The sequence below is a fragment of the Zeugodacus cucurbitae genome, chromosome 2 (genome assembly GCF_028554725.1).
Source record: "Zeugodacus cucurbitae isolate PBARC_wt_2022May chromosome 2, idZeuCucr1.2, whole genome shotgun sequence".
Classification (NCBI taxonomy): domain Eukaryota; kingdom Metazoa; phylum Arthropoda; class Insecta; order Diptera; family Tephritidae; genus Zeugodacus; species Zeugodacus cucurbitae.
Window position 1 is genome coordinate 33,170,070 of NC_071667.1, and position 20,622 is coordinate 33,190,691.

Genomic DNA, 20,622 nt, shown 5'->3' on the forward strand with positions numbered 1-20,622 from the left:
CAACTTTTATTCTTTTGGTATATTATCGAAACTTTTAATAACCAAAGAAAATAAATATTCATATGTATGCAGTATATAATTTTATATTATATTTTAACATATGTATATAAAATAATTATTTCATTATATACTTCAAAGCATTTTATGGAATAAATCATAAAGTTTTGCATATATACGTATGTATTTTGATATTAAATGTAAATGAAATTATATAGCGAGTCGTTTGCGCACTGTATATAAGCGAATCTGCAAGCGTACAGTTATTAACATTCAAATTAACACAATTTTTCTCATTTAACACTGAAACCGCTCAATTCTGCTATTTTCGAGTGCGCTGATGTTAAACCTGTGGTGAAACACGCTAATAATTTTCTGTGGTGAAACACGCTCATCTTGGCGAGTACCCCTGCGAAAAGAGGACCACTTTGACAATCGGCACACCATGAACCTTCTCTATATTATACGTTCTCTGGCCGATGCCGATTCTTTCATGAACAATTTTAAACTAGTAAACTAGTATAGTAACAAAAGAAAAACAAAAACAAATAGCATCACAAAATAAGTAAAATATCAGTCCATATGTAAATATGCAAGTTTTTATTAATTTAATTAATATTCAAAACTAAATAACTTATTTTTATAATATATATGTAGATAGAAAAAATAATTTATTCGTCTTTTCTCAATACAAGTTGCTACGTCAGCAATATAGCTTTTTTCCTTTAAGGACAGAAATAAAGATTTTTTGGGAGGTTCTTTTACATGCACCTCATAGTCATGCACCTCATAGTCATGCACCTCAAACCAGCAACAAAAGATTATTACCTGTTCCTGACTATGGAGAATGATGATGATTATGAAAATTTGTCTCAAGAGAAACTTTTAAAAATACAGTTTTTTGCCAGTAGCAACAAGGAGTTCTATAAGAGTGACATTATTAATACATTTAATACAAAAATAATGAAGTTTTTTATACTAGACTTAATATTAGGTTGACAAATATCTCCCCTCGCTATTTTGCTCTTTATTCAATTCTTTATAAAAAGTGTTACAGTGATCGGATTTAGTTCAAATATGTGACGTTTCCAATCTAATCATGCATAGCGTCGTTTTGTACATTATGTCAAGACCTTTCAAAGATGTAAAGTATTGCCAGATACGAGCGAAATTCAAAAGATAAAAAGTAGGAAGGGAGATTTTTGCCAAACTAATATTGTGCTTTATAAGGTGAACAGAATACTGTATATCGATTAATCAGTCGGACTCTATTAAATTCTTAAGCCACTACATAACGCACAAAGGTATTCGCCCACTACCAGAAAAAGTTGAGGCTATTTTGAAAGTTCAACGACCTATCGTAGCCAACGAATAACCGAAACTGAAAAGCATTACTCAGTTTACGGCAGAAAAGTATCTATCTCGCGATAAAACATTTTCAATTTCTAATCGAAGGCAACCAAACATGCATTTCTACGGATCATAAACCATTAATTTATGCTTTTAATAAACGCAACGTCAGATTAGAACTGGAACTGGACTATATTCAGTGACACTCTCACTGATATGGCCAACGAACAAAATCTGACTTGATCATCCAAGCTCTTCTTAATGGTAAGAGAAAACACCCTTTACAACTTAAAAATTTTAGGTTAGAAAGCAGTAACGCTACATTGCTATGCGATGTATCAACGAGACAAGTTAGACCCATCGTACCACAAACGATTTATAAGCAGATTTTACATCACGTTCACGAGCTCGCTCACGTTGGAGCCAACGTAACTCTAAAGATGATTTCTCAACATTTTGTTTGGGCAAATATGCGAAAGGACTGCAAGTCACAACAAGTCTCCATTACAACGGTTACAAATGCCAGATCAACGTTTTCAAATTGTTCACGTTGACATAATTGGACCATTGCCTTTAAGCTATGGTTTCAGATATTGTCTCACATTGATCGATTCCTTTTCGAGATGGCCCGAAGCGATACCTATCGTTGACATTCAAGCCGAAACTCGTTTTTAAACGAGTGTGTTGGACGATACGGCTCACCTCAAAAGATAATTACGGACCAAGGAACCCAAAATGTCGAAAACCGAAAACACATAAAGTGTCATAACTAAGCCATAAATAAAGTTATAAAAGTGAAATTTGGTACAAAGTATGTAATTTTTATGGTGAGGCGGGGCCACGCCCGCCCCCAAATAGGTTTTTTGTATATATCTCGCAAACCAATAAAGCTATGTAAACTAAACTTTCTGCAGTCGTTTCTTTTAGCCACTCCTTAATGTATGTATGTGATTGGCGTTGCAACCGTTTAGCCGGTTATAGCCGAATCGACGATAGTACGCCACCTCTCTCTCTCTCCTTCGCAGTTCGGCGCCAGTTGGAGATCCCAAGTTTAACCAGGTCGCTCTCCACCTGGTCCCTCCAACGGAGTGGAGGCCTTCCCCTTCCTCGGCTTCCTCCGGCGGGTACTGCATCGAACACTTTCAGGGCTGGAGTGTTTTCGTCCATTCGGACAACTAGGTCATGCCAGCGTAGCCACTGTCTTTTTATTCCCTGAACTATGTCAATGTCGTCTTATAACTCGTACAGCTCATCGTTCCATCGTCTTCGGTATGCGCCATTGCCAATGTTCTGAGAACCATAAATCTTGCGCAAAATTTTCCTCTCGAAAACTCCTAGTGTCGTCTCATCTGATGTTGACATCGTCCAAGCTTCTGCACCATAAAGCAGGACGGGAATGATAAGCGACTTGTAGAGCTTGATTTTGGTTCGTCGAGAGAGGACTTTACTTTTCAATTGCCTACTCAGTCCAAAGTAGCACCTGTTGGCAAGAGTGATTCTGCGCTGGATTTCGAGGCTGACATTGTTCGTGTTGTTGATGCTGGTTCCCAGGTATACGAAATTATCTACGACCTCGAAGTTATGACTGTCAACAGTGACGTGGGAGCCAAGACGCGAATGCGCCGACTGTTTGCTTGATGACAGGAGATATTTCGTCTTGTCCTCATTCACCTTCAGACCCAATTCGCTTCGCCTCCTTATTCATGCGGGAAAAAGCAGAACAAACGGCGCGGTTGTTGCTTCCGATGATATCAACATCATCGGCGTACGCCAGGAGCTGTACACTCTTGTAGAAGATTGTACCTTCTCGGTTTAGCTCTGCAGCTCTTATAATTTTTTCCAGCATCAAGTTAAAGAAGTCGCACGATAGTGAGTCACCTTGTCTGAAACCTCGTTTGGTATCGAACGGCTCGGAGAGGTCCTTCCCAATCATGACGGAGCTTTTGGTGTTGCTCAACGTCAACTTACACAGCCGTATTAGTTTTGCGGGGATACCAAATTCAGACATCGCGGCGTAAAGACAGCTCCTTTTCGTGCTGTCGAAAGCAGCTTTAAAATCGACAAAAAGGTGGTGTGTGTCGATCCTCTTTTCACGGGTCTTCTCCAAAATTTGGCGCATAGTGAATATCTGGTCAGTTAACGATTTTCCAGGTCTAAAGCCACACTGATAAGGTCCAATCAGTTTGTTGACGGTGGGCTTTAGTCTTTCACACAGTACGCTCGATAGAACCTTGTATGCGATATTTAGGAGGCTGATCACACGGTAATTGGCGCAGATTGTGGGATCTCCCTTTTTATGGATTGGGCAGAGCACACTGCGATTCCAATCGTCAGGCATGCTTTCTTCCGACCATATTCTGCAAAGAAGCTGATGCATGCACCTTATCAGTTCTTCGCCGCCGTATTTGAATAGTTCTGCCGGTAATCTATCGGCCGCTGCTGCTTTGTTGTTCTTCAAGCGGGTAATTGCTATTCGAATTTCTTCATGGTCGGGCAATGGAACATCTGTTCCATCGTCATCGATTGGGAGATCGGGTTCGCCATCTCCTGGTGTTGTACTCTCACTGCCATTCAGCAGGTCGGAGAAGTGTTCCCTCCATAATCCCAGTATGCCCTGGACATCGGTTACCAGATTACCACCTTGGTCTCTACATGAGGATGCTCCGGTCTTGAAACCTTCGTTAAGTCGCTTCATTTTTTCATAAAATTTTCGAGCATTCTCTCTGTCTGCCAGCTTCTTAAGCTCTTCGTACTCACGCATTTCGGCCTCTTTCTTTTTTTGTCGCTTCCCTCTTCAGGTCTCGGTATCTATCCCATCCCGCACGTGTTGTGGTCGTTTGCAACGTTGCGAGGTAGGCAGTCTGTTTTCTCTCCGCTGCGAGACGGCATTCCTCATCGTACCAACTTGATTTTTGTCGTTGCCGAAAACCAATTGTTTCGGCTGCAGCGGTACGCAGTGAGTTTGAGATGCCGTTCCACAGTTCCCTTATACCGAGATGCTGATGAGTGCTCTCAGAGAGCAGGAGTGCAAGTCGAGTAGAGTATTTCGTGGCTGTCTGTTGCGATTGCAGCTTTTCGACGTCGAACCTTCCTTGTGTTTGTTGACGGGCATTCTTTGCTGCACAGAGGCGGGTGCGTATCTTCGCTGCGACCAGATAATGGTCCGAGTCTATATTTGGTCCTCGGAGCGTACGCACGTCTAAAACACAGGAGACATGTCTTCCGTCTATCACAACGTGATCGATTTGGTTTCGCGTGTTTCGATCAGGAGACAGCCAAGTAGCTTGATGTATTTTCTTATGCTGGAATCTGGTACTACAGACGACCATATTTCGGGCCCCAGCGAAGTCGATCAGCCTCAGGCCGTTTGGCGATGTTTCGTCATGGAGGCTGAATTTTCCGACTGTTGTGCCAAAGACACCTTCTTTACCTACCCTGGCGTTAAAATCGCCAAGCACGACTTTTACATCGTGGCGGGGGCAGCGCTCATAGGTGCGTTCTAGGCGCTCATAGAAAGCATCTTTGGTCACATCGTCCTTCTCTTCCGTTGGCGCGTGGGCGCAAATCAGCGATATGTTGAAAAACCTCGCTTTAAATGCGGGTTGTGGCTAGACGTTCATCCACCGGGGTGAATGCCAGGACTCGGCGACGGAGTCTCTCTCCCACCACAAATCCAACACCAAATTTGCGCTCCTTTATATGGCCGCTGTAGTAGATGTCGGTTCATCGGATGATCGGTTCACAACCACGACAACTTCCCTTATAACTCAATTTTGAATTCCATCTGATTCCTTCATTTTATAAGATATACAAAAGAATCAATGAGTATAGCGAAATAAAAGGTTACACAAATACTGTATAAAAAATTGTCGAAATCGGACTATAACTTTTCAATGCACCGGATATCGAATATGAAGAACTCAGTGCCTTATGGTAATTTTTCACCGAAAATATTGGTAAATCTCTCAGATATCTTAATTCAATTCAGAGGAAATTTTTTCTTCTAAAAGTGTGTCTCTGTATCAGAAATGGTTAAAATCAGGTCATAACTTCCCCTAGCTCTCATACAGCTAATTATAGGATTTTCAAAAATATGATAGGCTTAATAGCTCATAAATCGGGTAATATATGAAATATCTTAGCCAAATGAAATGAGCATATAATATTAGATATAATGTATGTTGGTGATGAAAATGAGTTTAATAGGTTCAGGAATTACCTCAGCCCTTATATACCATACATGATGATTTTTATACTCTCGCAACAAAAGTTGCTAAAGAGAGTATTATAATTTTATTCACATAACGGTTGTTTGTAACACCCAAAACTAAACGAGTTAGATTAGATATATATTATAAATACCAAAGTGATCAGGGTGAAGAATGGAGTTCAAATCCGAATGTCTGTCTGTCCGTCCGTCCGTCTGTGCAAGCTGTAACTTGAATAAAAATTAAGATATCTTGATGAAACTTGGCACACTTATTTCTTGGCCCCATAGGAAGGTTGCTTTCGAAAATTAGCAAAATCGGAGCACTACCACGCCCACAAAAAGGCGATAACTGAAAACACATAAAGTGCCATAACTAAGCCATAAATAAAGCTATGTAATAAAATTTGGTATGAAGGATCGCACTATGAAGGGGCATATTTGGATGTAATTTTTTTGGGGAAGTGGGCGTGGCCCCGCCCCCTACTAAATTTTTTGTACATATCTCGCAAACCAATAGAGCTATATAAACCTAACTTTCTGCAGTCGTTTTTTAGCCACTTCCTAATACAGTCCAAAAATGAAAGAAATCGGATCATAACCACGCCCACCTCCCATACAAAAGTTAGGTTGAAAATTACTAAAATTGGGTTAACTCACTAACTAGGAATGGCAGATGAAAGCTGCACTCAGATATTTTTACAAAATGGAAAATGGGCGTGGCGTCGCCCACTTATGGATCAAAAACCATATCTCAGGAATTACTCGACCGATTTCAATGAAACTTGGTTTGTAATAGTTTCCTGACATTCCAATGATATGTTGTGAAAATAGGCCAAATCGCTTCACAACCACTCCTACTTCCTATATACCAGAACTTTGAAGACAATCTGAATCGTTTACTTTACAATATATAAAGTAAGCATTAGTGAAGATATCGGTGCAGAATTTTGCACAAATACTATGTTAATAGTGTGGCAGCCCCATTCTAAAAATCGCCGAAATCGGACTATAGGTTTTTAAGGCCCCAAATATCGAACACGAGGACCTCGGTGCTTCTAACCTAATATTATGGTTTCCAACTTTCAATGGACTTTATACAATATATATGACGAATATATGGGTCAAATTGTGTATTATATAATATAAATAAAGTTAAATAAATAAATTGCGAGAGTATAAAATGTTCGGTTACATCCGAACTTAGCCCTTCCTTACTTGTTCTATTGGACTTTGTACCGAATATATGGGTCAAATTGTGTGTTATCTTAATAAAAATATAGCAATAAATTGCGAGAGTATGAAATGTACGGTTACACCCGAACTTAGTCTTTCCTTACTTGTTATATATTAGATATTGGAAGCAGGCGTAGTTGTTAATTGTTTGTGCCCATTTTCAAACTGTAGCATCAGATGTTATGGAAATATTACGTTGACCCAAAAATGGGCAGTGCTATTCAAATTACTCATTTTCTTTAAATTAAATAATTAAATGGAGTTGGGTTTGGTTATTATCCGATTGCAACCAATTCCATACCGCATAACAAGCTGATAAACGAAATGTTTTCAGTAAGTATCATATTCGACTTTTTGCTAATCTCAGACCTCAAAATAATGTTCGCTGGTCAGTGAAATTGTCGGCACTTATAGCTTTGGAAATCATAATTGATATATTTACTTTTAAATTGTTAAACCTAACCTCTGTTTATTAAGATAGCACACAATTTTACCCATACATTCGGCATAAGGTCCGAAAGGTAATAGAATAACGAAAATTATCATATATTGTATATGAGGGCTGAGATAATTCTTGTACCGATTTCATTAATTTTCACCACCAAGGATACTATATCCAAAACCACACGCTCACTTAATTTTGCTAGGATATCTCACATACTCACATACATATTTGCAGAATAAAGTCCACCGTATTTTTGAAAAACCTATACTACGGGAAGTTATCACCCGATTTTAACCAATTTTTGTACAAAGACACACTATTAGAGGAAAAAGATTCCCTATGAATTAAATTAAAATATCTGAGAGATTTGCCGATATTTGAGGTGAAAAATTACTCTTAGGCACTGAGTTATTCATGTTCGATATTCGGGGCTGATTTCGACAATATATCCACAAGTATGCCACAGCTCAAATACAGTATTTGTGTAAAGTTTTATTCCGCTTTCTTCATTGTTCCCTAATTTATATATTATAAAGTGGAGGAATCAGATGGAATTCAAAATTGAGTTATACGCAAAGTAGGCGTGGCTGTTAGCCCATTTCGCCCATATTCCTCTGTGTCATCAGGGTGTCAAGAAAATAGTATGTACCGAATTTCTTTGAAAACGGTCGAGAAAAAATATTCATTTCCCATAAGTGAGCGATGGGCCATTTTCCATTTTAAAAAATTGTAGTGTTTCTGATGGTTTTCGTTGGTGAGTTCACGTGGTATTGGTTATTATCCGATTTGAACTATTTTCATGGTGTGTCATGGAGTACGTAAGGGAAACGACTGCAGCACTTTGGTTTATATAGCTTTATTGGTTTGCGAGACATATACAAAAAATCTATTTGGGGCGCGGACAGACACACTCACTAACGAGAAACGTCAGAAACACTAAATTTTACGGAAGAAATAGCAGAAGGAAGCTGCACTCAGATTTTCAGGAACTACTCGACCGATTTCAATGAAATTTGGTATATAATACTTTCTTGACACCCTGATGACACATGTGAAAAATGGATGAAATCGGTTCATAACCACGACAACTTCCCACATAACTCAATTTTGAATTCCATCTGATTCCTTCACTTTATAAGTATACATAAGGAACTAATGAAGATAGCGGAATAAAACTTTACACAAATAATACATATCATCTCTGGCTTCACTTGAGAAAAAGTTGTCGAAAACGGACTATAACTTTTCAAGGCCCCTGTTATCGAATATGTTGAACTCCGCGCCTAAGGGTAAATTTTAACCGAAAATATGGATAAATCTCTCTGATAATTTAAGGGAATTCAGAGGAAATTGTTTATTCTAATAGTGTGTCTCGGTTCCAAAAATTATTAAAATCGGATAATAACATCTCCTAGCTCCCATATACCTAATTATAGGCTTTTCAAAAATATGGTGGGCTTTAATCTGCATAAATGTATTGATTAATATGAGAGATATCTTAGCGAAATTAAGTGAGTGCATAGTCTTGGATATAGTGGACCATGCTGGTGAAAATGAATGAAATCGGTTCAGGAATTTCCCCAGCCCCCATACACTATATAGGACGATTTTCGTTATTCTATTAAACTTTTTGCCGAATTAATAGGTAAATTTGGGTGTTATCTTAATAAAATTTCTTCAATAAATTGCGAGAGTATAAAATGTTCGGTTGCACCCGAACTTAGCCTTTCCTTACATGTTACTCATGTTATTGCTTGTACTGATTAGTAATTGTGTAACTTACGAAATGTGCTCTTCCCTTCCTCATATGCCTTGAATCCGAAGAAGGCAGTACGTGTATCATCGGGTACCTTAAAATGCAATATAGAAATGTCCTTATAATCCGTATATTTTAGCAAAGTGTTGAGTGGCAGGCGCACGATTAGCGTTTGGTTCTTCGGTGTCATCAGCTGGTCGACTTTTTCTAGATCAATTTCGTTAAACAAATTATCCACTTCTGCTGAATGTTGGTGCATTTGGACACGGGCGTCACAGTTTTCGTGAGAAATAATGCATACAAGCACAGCACAGAATTTTATTAAGTATCTTCGCTGAAAGTTCATGTTTTCAAAGTTTTTAGCTGGAACTAGTCTGCATTTGTTGACTTTAGGGTCTTTGTAAAGCTTTCTGTAAAAATGTAAAGGTTACAATGTTATGTTAAATAATTTTTGTTATATATTATTCTATAAAAATCAAAATGACTTAGACAATTCATCATATTAACTCTTTATTCACTATATGTATTATCACTATATGAAACATGTGAACTTATGTTCGCTAAATTTCGCACACCTTCTTATATTATGTTCCCACAGACACAAAACCGCGAAGTTTAGGCTTTTGAGAGGTTTAACTCACTAAACCGCTGAATTTAACAATATTTCGCCATATAAAAATAAGACTTCATAATCACTTCACCGAAGTGAACTACTCTAAATCCCACAGCTTCGGTCAACAGCTGCGAAGAGTGTTTATTTACAGCTGGTAGGCGAAAGCCAGCAGCAGGCTTTCAGTACAAGAAGAGTATTAACCGTATTATATTTTTCAAATTTATCAATATACTCACTTAGTCTGTTTTTGGCAAAAAAACTGTGTTTAAATTAAATAATGAATTAAATTTTTCTGTTTTTTGGCAAAAAAAAACCGGTTTTGTTACAAAAATTGATTGACAATATCCGATTTCGGACTCAGTAAAAAAAACAGCGATTTTTGCTGAGCCCAAAACCAGATATATGTCTGTATTTTCCAGATATAAGAAGTATGCGGCATAAATCGGTTGAGAATTGTTCAGGCAGAAATGCACGAGCAAAACCGACCACTGACCGTCCAAAAAAAACGGGTTTTCTACGAAAACCGACTAGCCACTCGTCGAAGTTTTTTAAAAAACCGGGTTTCGCTACACCATTCGACTACCCACAGTTTCACGGGTGGGCCACAAAAAAAAACCGGTGCCAAAAAGTAACCAATAACTGATTACTGGTGCAAAAATCGATTTTTGGCCACATTTTTGGTGTTTGAGTACCCACCTACACAAATGTTTCTGCTTTTTTGGCAAAAAAAAACGGTTTTTTCATATTTTTTGTGCAGAGATGTACGTATCAGAAATTTACCGTAAAATCACATGAAGCTAGCTACAGCTTACCGAAAGCAATAGCAACAGAAAGCAAAAGCAGCAAACAGTCGAGTACATCAATTTTTGCGACTGCGACTGCCGACAGTCGACACTTGCTGTTGCTTCGACTTATGATCATGATCGAAAGCAACAGCAAAGCAAGAAGCAACAAAATGAAAACGGCGACTGTTTGATTTTTGTCTCTGCTTCGACTGTGACTTCGGTTTTTTTCCGAAGCAAAAGCAATGAAATTAAATTGCCGGCAGTTTTTTAAACACTATTTAAATGTGATCTAATCACTTAAAATTTTCTGTCGGAACATATTTATCTAAAAATTTAATAACACTACATTGAATTCATGGATACAAAAACGAGCTAAGTTCGGGTGTATCCGAACGTTATATATGCATATAAATCAAAATGGTCAGGATCACGGTTACCGCTTTAGTCCATTTATTCTGTCTTGGTGCATTGGGCCTTCATTTTGTGAAATGGTCCATTTTGAATGCAATACTTTAGGAAATTTATTTTATCGCTTCAATAATATTCAGTTTAAGCGTTGCTAATTGGTTTCACGGCTGTTCTTGGAATTATCGAATCTGGTAACACTAAACCACTATGAATTTTGGAAAAGCTACGCGGTGCGCCAATATAATTTTAGATTGTGAAAACCCCTCATAACATTTGGTCGGCAAACGATTTTTTTTAATTTTTTAAATAAAAAAGTGAATGTATATTTCTTTTGTTTTTGGCAAAATATATATACAGGAATAGTTTTATTATTTAGCAAATATAGACAAAGGCTAGTTACATGTATTATATTAAATAAAATGCTGAACATAAGTGGGCTAAATAGAGTGTTCTTAAGTTTTTTCTTGGGCATACACGTTTTCCACTTTAATTATGGCGTTATTTGTGAAAAATATAAATCAAGTTCGCTGTCATAAGTTAAATGTGTTATTATTGCTGAAAAACAAAATGATAAAAAGAATTTAATTTTCTTTTCATCAGTTTCAAAGTAACGTAAAATATAACATTCTTTCTGAAAAAAATATAACTAATTCTGGCACAACTGATATGTGTCGTTATTGTGGTTAAAAATAATGCAATGGTTAAAAATAGTGCAATAACGACACATCCTTATCTCGTTTCGCAATTGGGAAACTGGAAGGGCCAGATTGAAATGTTACCAAAAAAATTATACGGCAGGGGCATTTTTAATAACAGTGAAAGATCACTTATAAGAACTTAAAACAATAAATATAAATGGAAAGGCGTCATTTTAAAGTATTTGAAGAAATATCGGGAAATCGGGATTTTGATTGTTCATGGAAAATAATAAAAGAATATATTAATTGCCTGTTGATACGTATTAATTCACTTTATTTATATCTGAAAGTGAAAGTTCGAAAACCGGTTGCTTTAATATACCATAATATCGCTAACCGAGATTTAATAGTTATTATTTAAATAGTTATTATTTTATTAATCATTAAGAATGAGGTCTTTGAAAATATCTTAAAATGTTCCTTATTTCATCACCTTTTCACACCCCTTGGGACAGCAATATTTGTAAGAGAACTCAGAACATGATGAAAAATCATTGATTTATGCACTATTGTTATCTGCATTTAGCGTAACCCAGGATTAACGACGTGGACGTTGCAGACATTTAATCTCTTTTTTTATTTTTTAAAATATTTTTTTAATTTTTTTGTATATTTCAAATTTTTATTTTATTTTTGTTTTTTTTTTTTGGTTTTTGTTATTTATTTAAAATTATTACGTACTTGAATCTAAACTACGTAATAATTTTAAAGACAGGGTTAAAAATTCAACACCGTCATCACCGTTATCCAAGAAGTGCGATGGACGCGACAAGGAAGTTTGGTGTTGGGTTTGTGGTGGGAGAGAGACTCCGTCGCCGAGTCCTGGCATTCACCCCGGTGGATGAACGTCTTGTCAAAAAGCATCAAAGCGAGGTTCCTCAACACAACGCTGATTTGCGCCCACGCCCCAACGGAAGAGAAGGACGATGTGACCAAAGATGCTTTCCATGAGCGCCTAGAACGTACCTATGAGCGCTGCCCCCGCTTTCAAAATCGTGTTTGGCGATTTTAACGCCAGGGTGGGTAAAGAAGGTGCCTTTGGCACAACAGTCGGGAAATTCAGCCTCCATGACAAAACATCGCCAAACGGCCTGAGGCTGATCGATTTCGCTGGGGCCCGAAATATGGTAGTCTGTAGTACCAGATTCCAGCACAAGAAAATTCATCAAGCAACGTGGCTGTCCGCTGATCGAAACACGCGCAATCAAATCGATCACGCTGTGATAGACGGAAGACATGTCTCCTGTGTTTTAGACGTGCGTACGCTCCGAGGTCCAAATATGGACCACTTTGGCAACGCCAAAAAACCAGTTGATACGATAAGAGTTGTTGTTCCGCAGCGGAGAGCAAACAGACTGCCTACCTCGCAACGTTGTGAACGACCACAACTCGTTCGGGGTAGATATCGAGAACTGAAGAGGGAATCGAGACGCATTTGTAGACGTAAAAAGAAAGAGGCCGAAATGCGTGAGTATGAAAAGCTTGAAAAGCTGACCGACATGGGTAATGCTCGAAGATTTTATGAAAAGATGGGGCGATTTACAGAAGGTTTTAAGACCGGAGCATTATCATATAGGGGCCGAGGAGGTAATCTGGTAAAGGATGTCCAGAACATACTGGGATTATGGTGGGAACACTTCTCCGACCTGCTGAATGGCAGGAAAGTACAACACCAGGAGATGGCGAGTCCGATTCCCCAATCGATGACGATGGAATAGATATTCCATTACCCGATCATGAAGAAATTCGAATTGCAATTACCCGCTTGAAGAAGCGGCGGGAGCCGATGGACTACCGGCCGAGCTATTCAAATACGGCGGCGAAGAAGAATCCAACGCAGAATAACTTTTGCCAACAGGTGCTTCTTTGGTCTGAGTGGGCAATTGAAAAGTAAAGTCCTCTCTCGACGAATCAAAATCAAACTCTACAAATTGCTCATTATTCCCGTCCTGATGTATGGCGCTGAAGCGTGGACGATAACCACATCCGATGAGATGACTCTTGGGTTTCAGAGAAAGGTTTTGGGCAAGATTTATGGTCCTCTAAACATTGGCAACGGCGAATACCGCAGATGATGGAACGATGAACTGTACGATTTATACGACAACATTGACATAGTTCAGCGAATAAAAAGACAACGGCTACGCTGGCTAGGTCATGTTGTACGGATGGACGAAAACACTCCTGCTCTGAAAGTGTTCGATGCAGTACCCGCTGGAGGAAGCTGCGAAAGAGGACGAGCTCCACTCCGATGGAAGGATCAAGCGGAAAGTGACCTGGCTTCACTTAGTGTTTCCAGCTAGCGCCAAAAAGCAAAACGGAGAAACGAGTGGCACGCTCTGGTGGATTCGGCTATAATCGCTTAAAGCGGTTCCTACGCCATATATATATATAGATCCTATTCTTAAATTATTTACAAAGGTAATTACCTTTCACAATGACAAATGTATGTTTGCATACATATATACTAAATAATAAGTCGAAGGGATGAAAACTATTATATTAGGTATGTGGAATTTCATTTCCACCGATTTACACTGATATTTTTAATAATATAACAATGTATATATAAAAAACTAAAAAAAAATCGTATCAGAATATGGCATTTATTTGCAAAAAAATTGCGAAAACGAAAAATTTTTCTAGTCAAAACATTTTCTTGGCATACTGTATGTTTGTGGAATTACCTAATAACAGAATTAAAACTTAAGATTCTTTCTTTTTGCTTATTTGTGAACATCTTTTATGATTTCACATGAAAATTATAATATACATATTTACGATTAGAGAAATTTTCGAATATATGAAATTTTCCTCATGTGAAGTTCATGATATGAAAAATTCTTCTCAGTGAATTTTTCCATAAGGCATGGCATTCACAAGAAGTTTATAACAAGGCGGATTTAGGAAAGTAAATACAGTAGTCCCCGCTTAAGTGCCACTGCTAAAGATGTTCAATTTTTGAAGCACTAGAGCGGGAATCACTGTAACATCAACTAGCTCTATCAACCCATACGTTTGATTGGGAAAAATCAATAGTACCAAGTGCTCTTATTTTTATCACTACCGGTGCTTTAATACATCAGCATTACATGAAGAATGTTAGTCACATTTCTTACATACATATGTAACATTTAAGTTAATAGCCATAGTCATATTTATCATGTTTACAGCAAATATCATAAAACCTACTCTTTATATTTAATTTTAATTGTGGAATGAAAACTTTTGCACATCAGTGCTCTAGATTTGTCGCATTGACAAAAATATCAATTTAATTAGATACGAAAATAAATAAGTATTTTGTTGCTCAGTTTTATTATCTGAATAACGTAATCCCCCATATTGCTTATCACTACCTTACCTTTATTTATATTTTTGATCACAGATATTGATATTATTAAAAATGGCTGTTAGAAGGTGGGACATCCAAATATTTTTAGTATGTGAATTCTGCAGCCATAATATGTATGTAAATATGCAAAAACCATTAAAACACATTTGTTCTCTATAACTTAAAACACGTATTCTTGGAATGGGCTTCGTAAAATCCAACACTTGTGAAATAAAGATACCGATTTCGTATATATATGTATGTATGTATATGAATGTATGTCACGGATCAAATAGATTATTAGTACAAAGTAGTATTTTTATAAAATTTTTACAACATTACATACACTAGTATATGTGTATGAATATATTTGTTCAAATATAAATACAAGCAATAGTTGCACTATGATACTACTACTCAAACTGAAAATTTTTGTAGCAAGAACATATGTACATGTGAACACTCGTAGTGATGTGAACATTTGAGTAAATCCGTATGTTCATATGTACATACATGTACATATGTGTGTATATATTTCTTATCAACTTAAATTATTTAATAGATTGTTATCTTCTGTAGAGTGATGTTATTCAATACGATTGAAATTTACGTTGTTGTATTAAGTTATATTTTGAACTAACAGTGTTGCCGCTGCTTTCCAAAACAGTAAATTCAGATTTCAGATATCATCGTAAAATATTATTAAGAGTTAAAATATATAACAACCAAAAATAGTTTTACAATTTGATTTCAGTTCATATTTTCAGATATAGAAATTAGTCGCGACCACGTAGTAATTTATATTATAGTTAATTATTTAACACATTTGTCAGGGTTGATATTAATATCAAATCATCTTTCATTCATTTTTGTAAAAAATTAGTAAATTACAAAGAATGCTATTGTACTTTCTTATTCATATACCCATGATTCATCATCGAAACCAAAGTTCTATTGTGCCAATGGAAGATCCCAAGAGAGCCAAGGCCAAAAAAGTAAGCCACGTTCGTCCACTACGGTGAGTTTTATTACGTATGTATATATCATCTCATATGTGATATATGTATATTAGCAATAATAATTGAAACAGTATTGGACTTATAATCTTCTATAAGATTGTAAAGCTGATCGCGCCCGCCGATGATATTGATATCATTGACCTCGCCGTTGGTTCTGCTTTGTCTAGCCTAGAGTGGTAAATGAGGACGAAACGAAATATCCCCTGTCATCAAATAAACAGTCAGGGCATTCGACTCTTGGCTCCCAGGTCACTATAGCCAGTCATAACTTTGAAATTGTAGATAATGGAACCAGCATCAACATCACTAATAATGTCAGCCTCAAAATCCAACGCAGAATAACTCTTGCTAACAGGTACCGCTTTGGATTGAAAAGTAAAGTCTTTTCTCGACGAACAAAATTAAACTCTACAAGTCCCTCATTATTTCCGTCCTGATTTATGGTGCAGAAGGGTGTCGATGTCGACATCAGATGACACGGCACTAGGAGTTTTTGAGAGAAAGTTTGCGGAAGATTTATGGTCCTTTGAAAAAGGGCAACGGCGACGCAGACGACAGAACGGCGAGTTATACGTCGATATTGACATAGTTCAGCGAATTAAAAAACCGCAGTTACGTTGGCTAGGTCATGTTGTCCGAATGGACGAAAAAACTCCAGCTTTGAAAGTGCTCTATATAGTATGCGACATGAGTTCGCTTGGAATTTCCAATTGCCGCCATATTACAAGCAGAATGGGGAATAGCGCGCTCTTATTGATTCGGCTGTATACGCCAATGGCAACTCTTTTGTACCATCTTTTTAATAAAATTTAGAACTTTTGGCGTTTTTCTTTATTGAGTTAACGGCTTTTTAGTAGTTTTCAAAATTAACTTTGGTATGGGATGTGGACAAGGTTAATATTCGATTTCGCTCATTTTCATGATGTACGATAATGTACAATAGAGTATTAATTTCAGTAAGTTTAGTTTATATAGATTTGGCAGTTCGGGAAATATCTACAAAAACCATTAAGGGGCGAGGCAGATATAACTTAAAAAAAAACATTCGTCCAAATATGCACTTTATACATTTTCACAGACGGAGCGACGGACAGACAGACAACCAGATTTAGACTCGTCTCGTCGTTGTGATAATTTTTATACTCTTGTAACATATTGCACAAAGTTTAATAGTGTTGTTCAGAGGTACATATAGAGTTATATACATATATAAACCAAATTACATATTTTCCTTTATCATCCAATTATACACCATGACAATTGCTGAAATCCACCCTCAACCCCAATGCAAAGTCGTGGTGCCGACAACTTCTGGGTCTTATCTCAAAAACTACTCACTTTCAACGCAATTGGTACATAATATTTCCTTAACACCCGCAAGATACAGGTAGGAAATGAGCAAAATCGGTTCCTTATGCCAAAATTTGAAGTCCATCTGATTGGTTTACTTTACAATATGTGTATATGTAAATTAAACGCCAGTGAAGATATCGGAACAAACCTCTGCACAAATACTGAATTTCTGGTGTGGTATTGTCCGTCCAAAAGTCGCTTTAATCGAAATATAGCTTTTCAAGACCACAGATATCGAATATAGGGGCCTCAGTGCCCTCCTCAAAGGAGGAAATTCTTATAATAGTCCTTATAATAAAGTGAACGTAAAATCTTGGATATAATGTAGCTTGGTGGCAAAAATATTTGAGACCCATCCAAGCCTTATCCCATATACTATATGTATATATGGGTTTACGTTATTATAGTGGAGAGTATAAAATGTTCGGTTACACCCGAACTAAGCCATTCCGTAATTGTTTTGATAATAATATAAATATATACACATTGATATAGATATGTGTTCAAATGTATACCGGAATTCTGTAAGCAGTATCTAATCATTATTTGAGCTATTTGTGTTTCAGTGTTAATATTTTTATACTCTCGCAATAAAGTTGCTAAAGAGAGTATTATCGTATAGTTTTGTTCACATAACGGTTGTTTGTGTCACCCAGAAATAAAAGAGTTAGATATGAGGTTAAATATACATAAATGATCAGGATGACGAGTGGAGTTGAAATTCGGATGTCTGTCTGTGCAAGCGATAACTTGAGTAAAAATTGAGATATCTTAATGAAACTTGGAACACATATTCCTTGACACCCTGAGGAGATTGATTGGCGAAATCGGTAAAGTGCTATAACTAAGTCGTAAATAAAGTTATAAAAGTAAAATTTGGTACAAAGGTTCGCACTAGGAAGGGGCATATATGGATGTAATTTTTTTAGGAACGCCCCCTACAAAGATTTTTGAACACATCTCGTAAATTGCTAAAGCTATATCAACCAAACTTTCCAGAGTCATTTCTTTTAGGCTCTTCCTTATACAGTCCAAAAGTGGAGGAAATCGGATTATAACCACGCCCACCTCCTATACAAAAGTTATGTTTAAAACTACTAAAAACGCTTTAATTCACTAAGGAAAATCACCAGATACCTTAAATTTCATTACAAACATGTCAGAAGGGCTGCACTCAAATTGGTATGCACAAGTTAAAATGGGCGTGGCTCTGTACACTTATGGGTCAAAACCCATATTTCCGAAACTACTCGACCAATTTCAATTAAAGTGAGTTCGCAATATTTTCCTGGAATCCAAATGATATGTGTGCTAAATTGTGGGTTATATTAGTAAAATTAAATAAATAAATATAATTTATACTCTCGCATAAAATTTTCGGGTGTACCCGAACTTAGCCCTGCCTTACTTGTTTTTCTAAACTTTCTAAAATTAATGAAAAAACAATGATTTATGTATAGGTATATGTAATAATATAAAAAAGAAAATTTAAAAAACTTGTGCTCATTCGGATGAGCACACAGATTACTAGGGCTTAATACTTTTTAATAACGAAAAGGAGCAATGTAGGTACAAGTAATGATGGTTATGATCATATAATAGGTATGAAAATATTACGCTATTGTGATAATGTGTATCAGGTAGTATATGGCAATTGGAGTTAGCAAGAAATAATTGTGTTACGAGGGCTGCTATATATATTTCTGGCCTAATAATGAAAATAGGAATATTTATCAACGAAAATGGTATTATTGTTTTTCAAAATATTCTCCATCAAGATTTATACACTTTTGCATGCGCTCAAACCAATTTTCAAAGCACTTTTTTTGAGCCTTTTTTTGAGCAAGAACAAACCTTTTTTACGGCCAGATGTTCATGCAAATCGAATGTATGCTGGTGGGAGAAATGCATAGGCATGCCTCTATCTGAAGGTATGTTACATGACGGTCTTGCATTATCAGTTCACGTACGGCATCGATGTTTTCTGGCACAACGGCTGTTTTTGGACGACCTTCACGGAATTCGTCTTTGAGCGAGCGTCGGCCACGATTGAATTCGTTGTACCAGTTTTTCACAGTGCTATAGGATGGTGCTTCATAGCCATACAAAGATTTTAGTTCATCGATGCACTCTTGTCGCGATAATCCACGTCGAAAGTTGTGAAAAATGATCGCACGAAAATGTTCACGAGTTAATTCCATTTTTTGGCCGAGATGAATTTTTTAATTCCCTGTAAATAAAACAATTCACGATTAAATGACAAAACGTTTTGAGTGATGTTATGCTAAAAAATCTCAAACTTTCCAATGGAAATGTCAGATCGCACCTGGCAACACTTAGTGTTGCCTAGGATAGAAATATATATAGCAGCCCTCGTAATTTATGTATGTGTATCAGGTAGTAAAGGCAATTGGAATTAGCAAGAAATAGTTAAACTATTCTACTGACAGAAGAAGCCCTTTTGTTATTGTGTGAATTGATAGCTTTTTATTTTTTTGCGTTTACTCATTTTGTATAAAAGTATTATCGTATAAAGTATAATTATTACTTACCATTCACTTTTTCAACTTCAACTTGGGATGTGTGGCACGACACTTTTAAATTTGAAACTGTTTGTAAAGATAAGCGATTTTCGATAACATTGATTAACAAAATTTTAACTTTTTTGTCACATCAAAACTCATATCAAATGTTCAATGTACTAGAGCCACTAAACAATAATATGAGAATAAAAAACCATTTACACGTCAGGTTTTCTTGTGTAAAGTACAAACATAAGCTACATTTAGAAAAATTATTGCTTAATAGTATAATATGTTTACATATGAAAATAATCTCGTTCTAAGCTCGATCAACAATCTAACTGTTTACATGTAACCAAATGAGATTATCAATTACCAAATGTGTTGCATTTGTTGTTATATTACACATATTTATCTCGCTGTTGGCCATTTTTGTTTACATTGTCATATGACATTTCTCCTCTTCTTCGCAAAATTATCGATAAACCTAGGAATAACATCGAAAATATTGTTGTATAAAACGAGATAATTTTATAATCTCGGCTTATCAAGAGAGGAATTTTGTATGGGAAATCTTTATTAATTACAGATTATCGAGTTAAGCTCGTAAATGGAGATAATCTCGTTATATGTAAACATAGTAAAAATACTTATGATTTTCGTGAATATTTGGCTAATGTGAGTAAATTTTTTCGATGGAACCTCTTGCCTTGTTCGTCACTCACAGCACTCAAATTTGACGAAAAAATCCAAATGAATTTATTTATTTAATTTTATTTATATTGTATGTGATTGGCGTTGCAACCGTTTAGCCGGTTATAGCCGAATCGACGATAGTGCGCCACCTGTCTCTCTCCTTCGCAGTTCGGCGCCAGTTGGAGATCCCAAGTGTAACCAGG

General features: G+C 36.6%; 1 protein-coding gene across 10 annotated transcripts in view; it reads right to left on the reverse strand.

The window, feature by feature from the left end:
• Positions 1-19,919, reverse strand: part of LOC105219972 (tyrosine kinase receptor Cad96Ca) — a 161,006-nt gene extending 141,087 nt beyond the window's left edge. For 3 of the 10 annotated variants that reach the window (XR_008471224.1, XR_008471217.1, XM_054230859.1), the window contains exons 1-2: positions 15,283-15,304; positions 9,019-9,401 (exon numbers count right to left, since the gene is read on the reverse strand). Coding sequence is in view for 8 of the 10 variants with exons in the window: in XM_054230859.1 (XP_054086834.1) it covers positions 9,019-9,337 (319 nt within the window). In the remaining 2 variants the exon portion in view is untranslated. The other 7 variants (XM_054230845.1, XM_054230844.1, XM_054230843.1 and 4 more) reach the window with 7 other exon arrangements.
• Between the last annotated feature and the right edge of the window lie 703 nt (positions 19,920-20,622).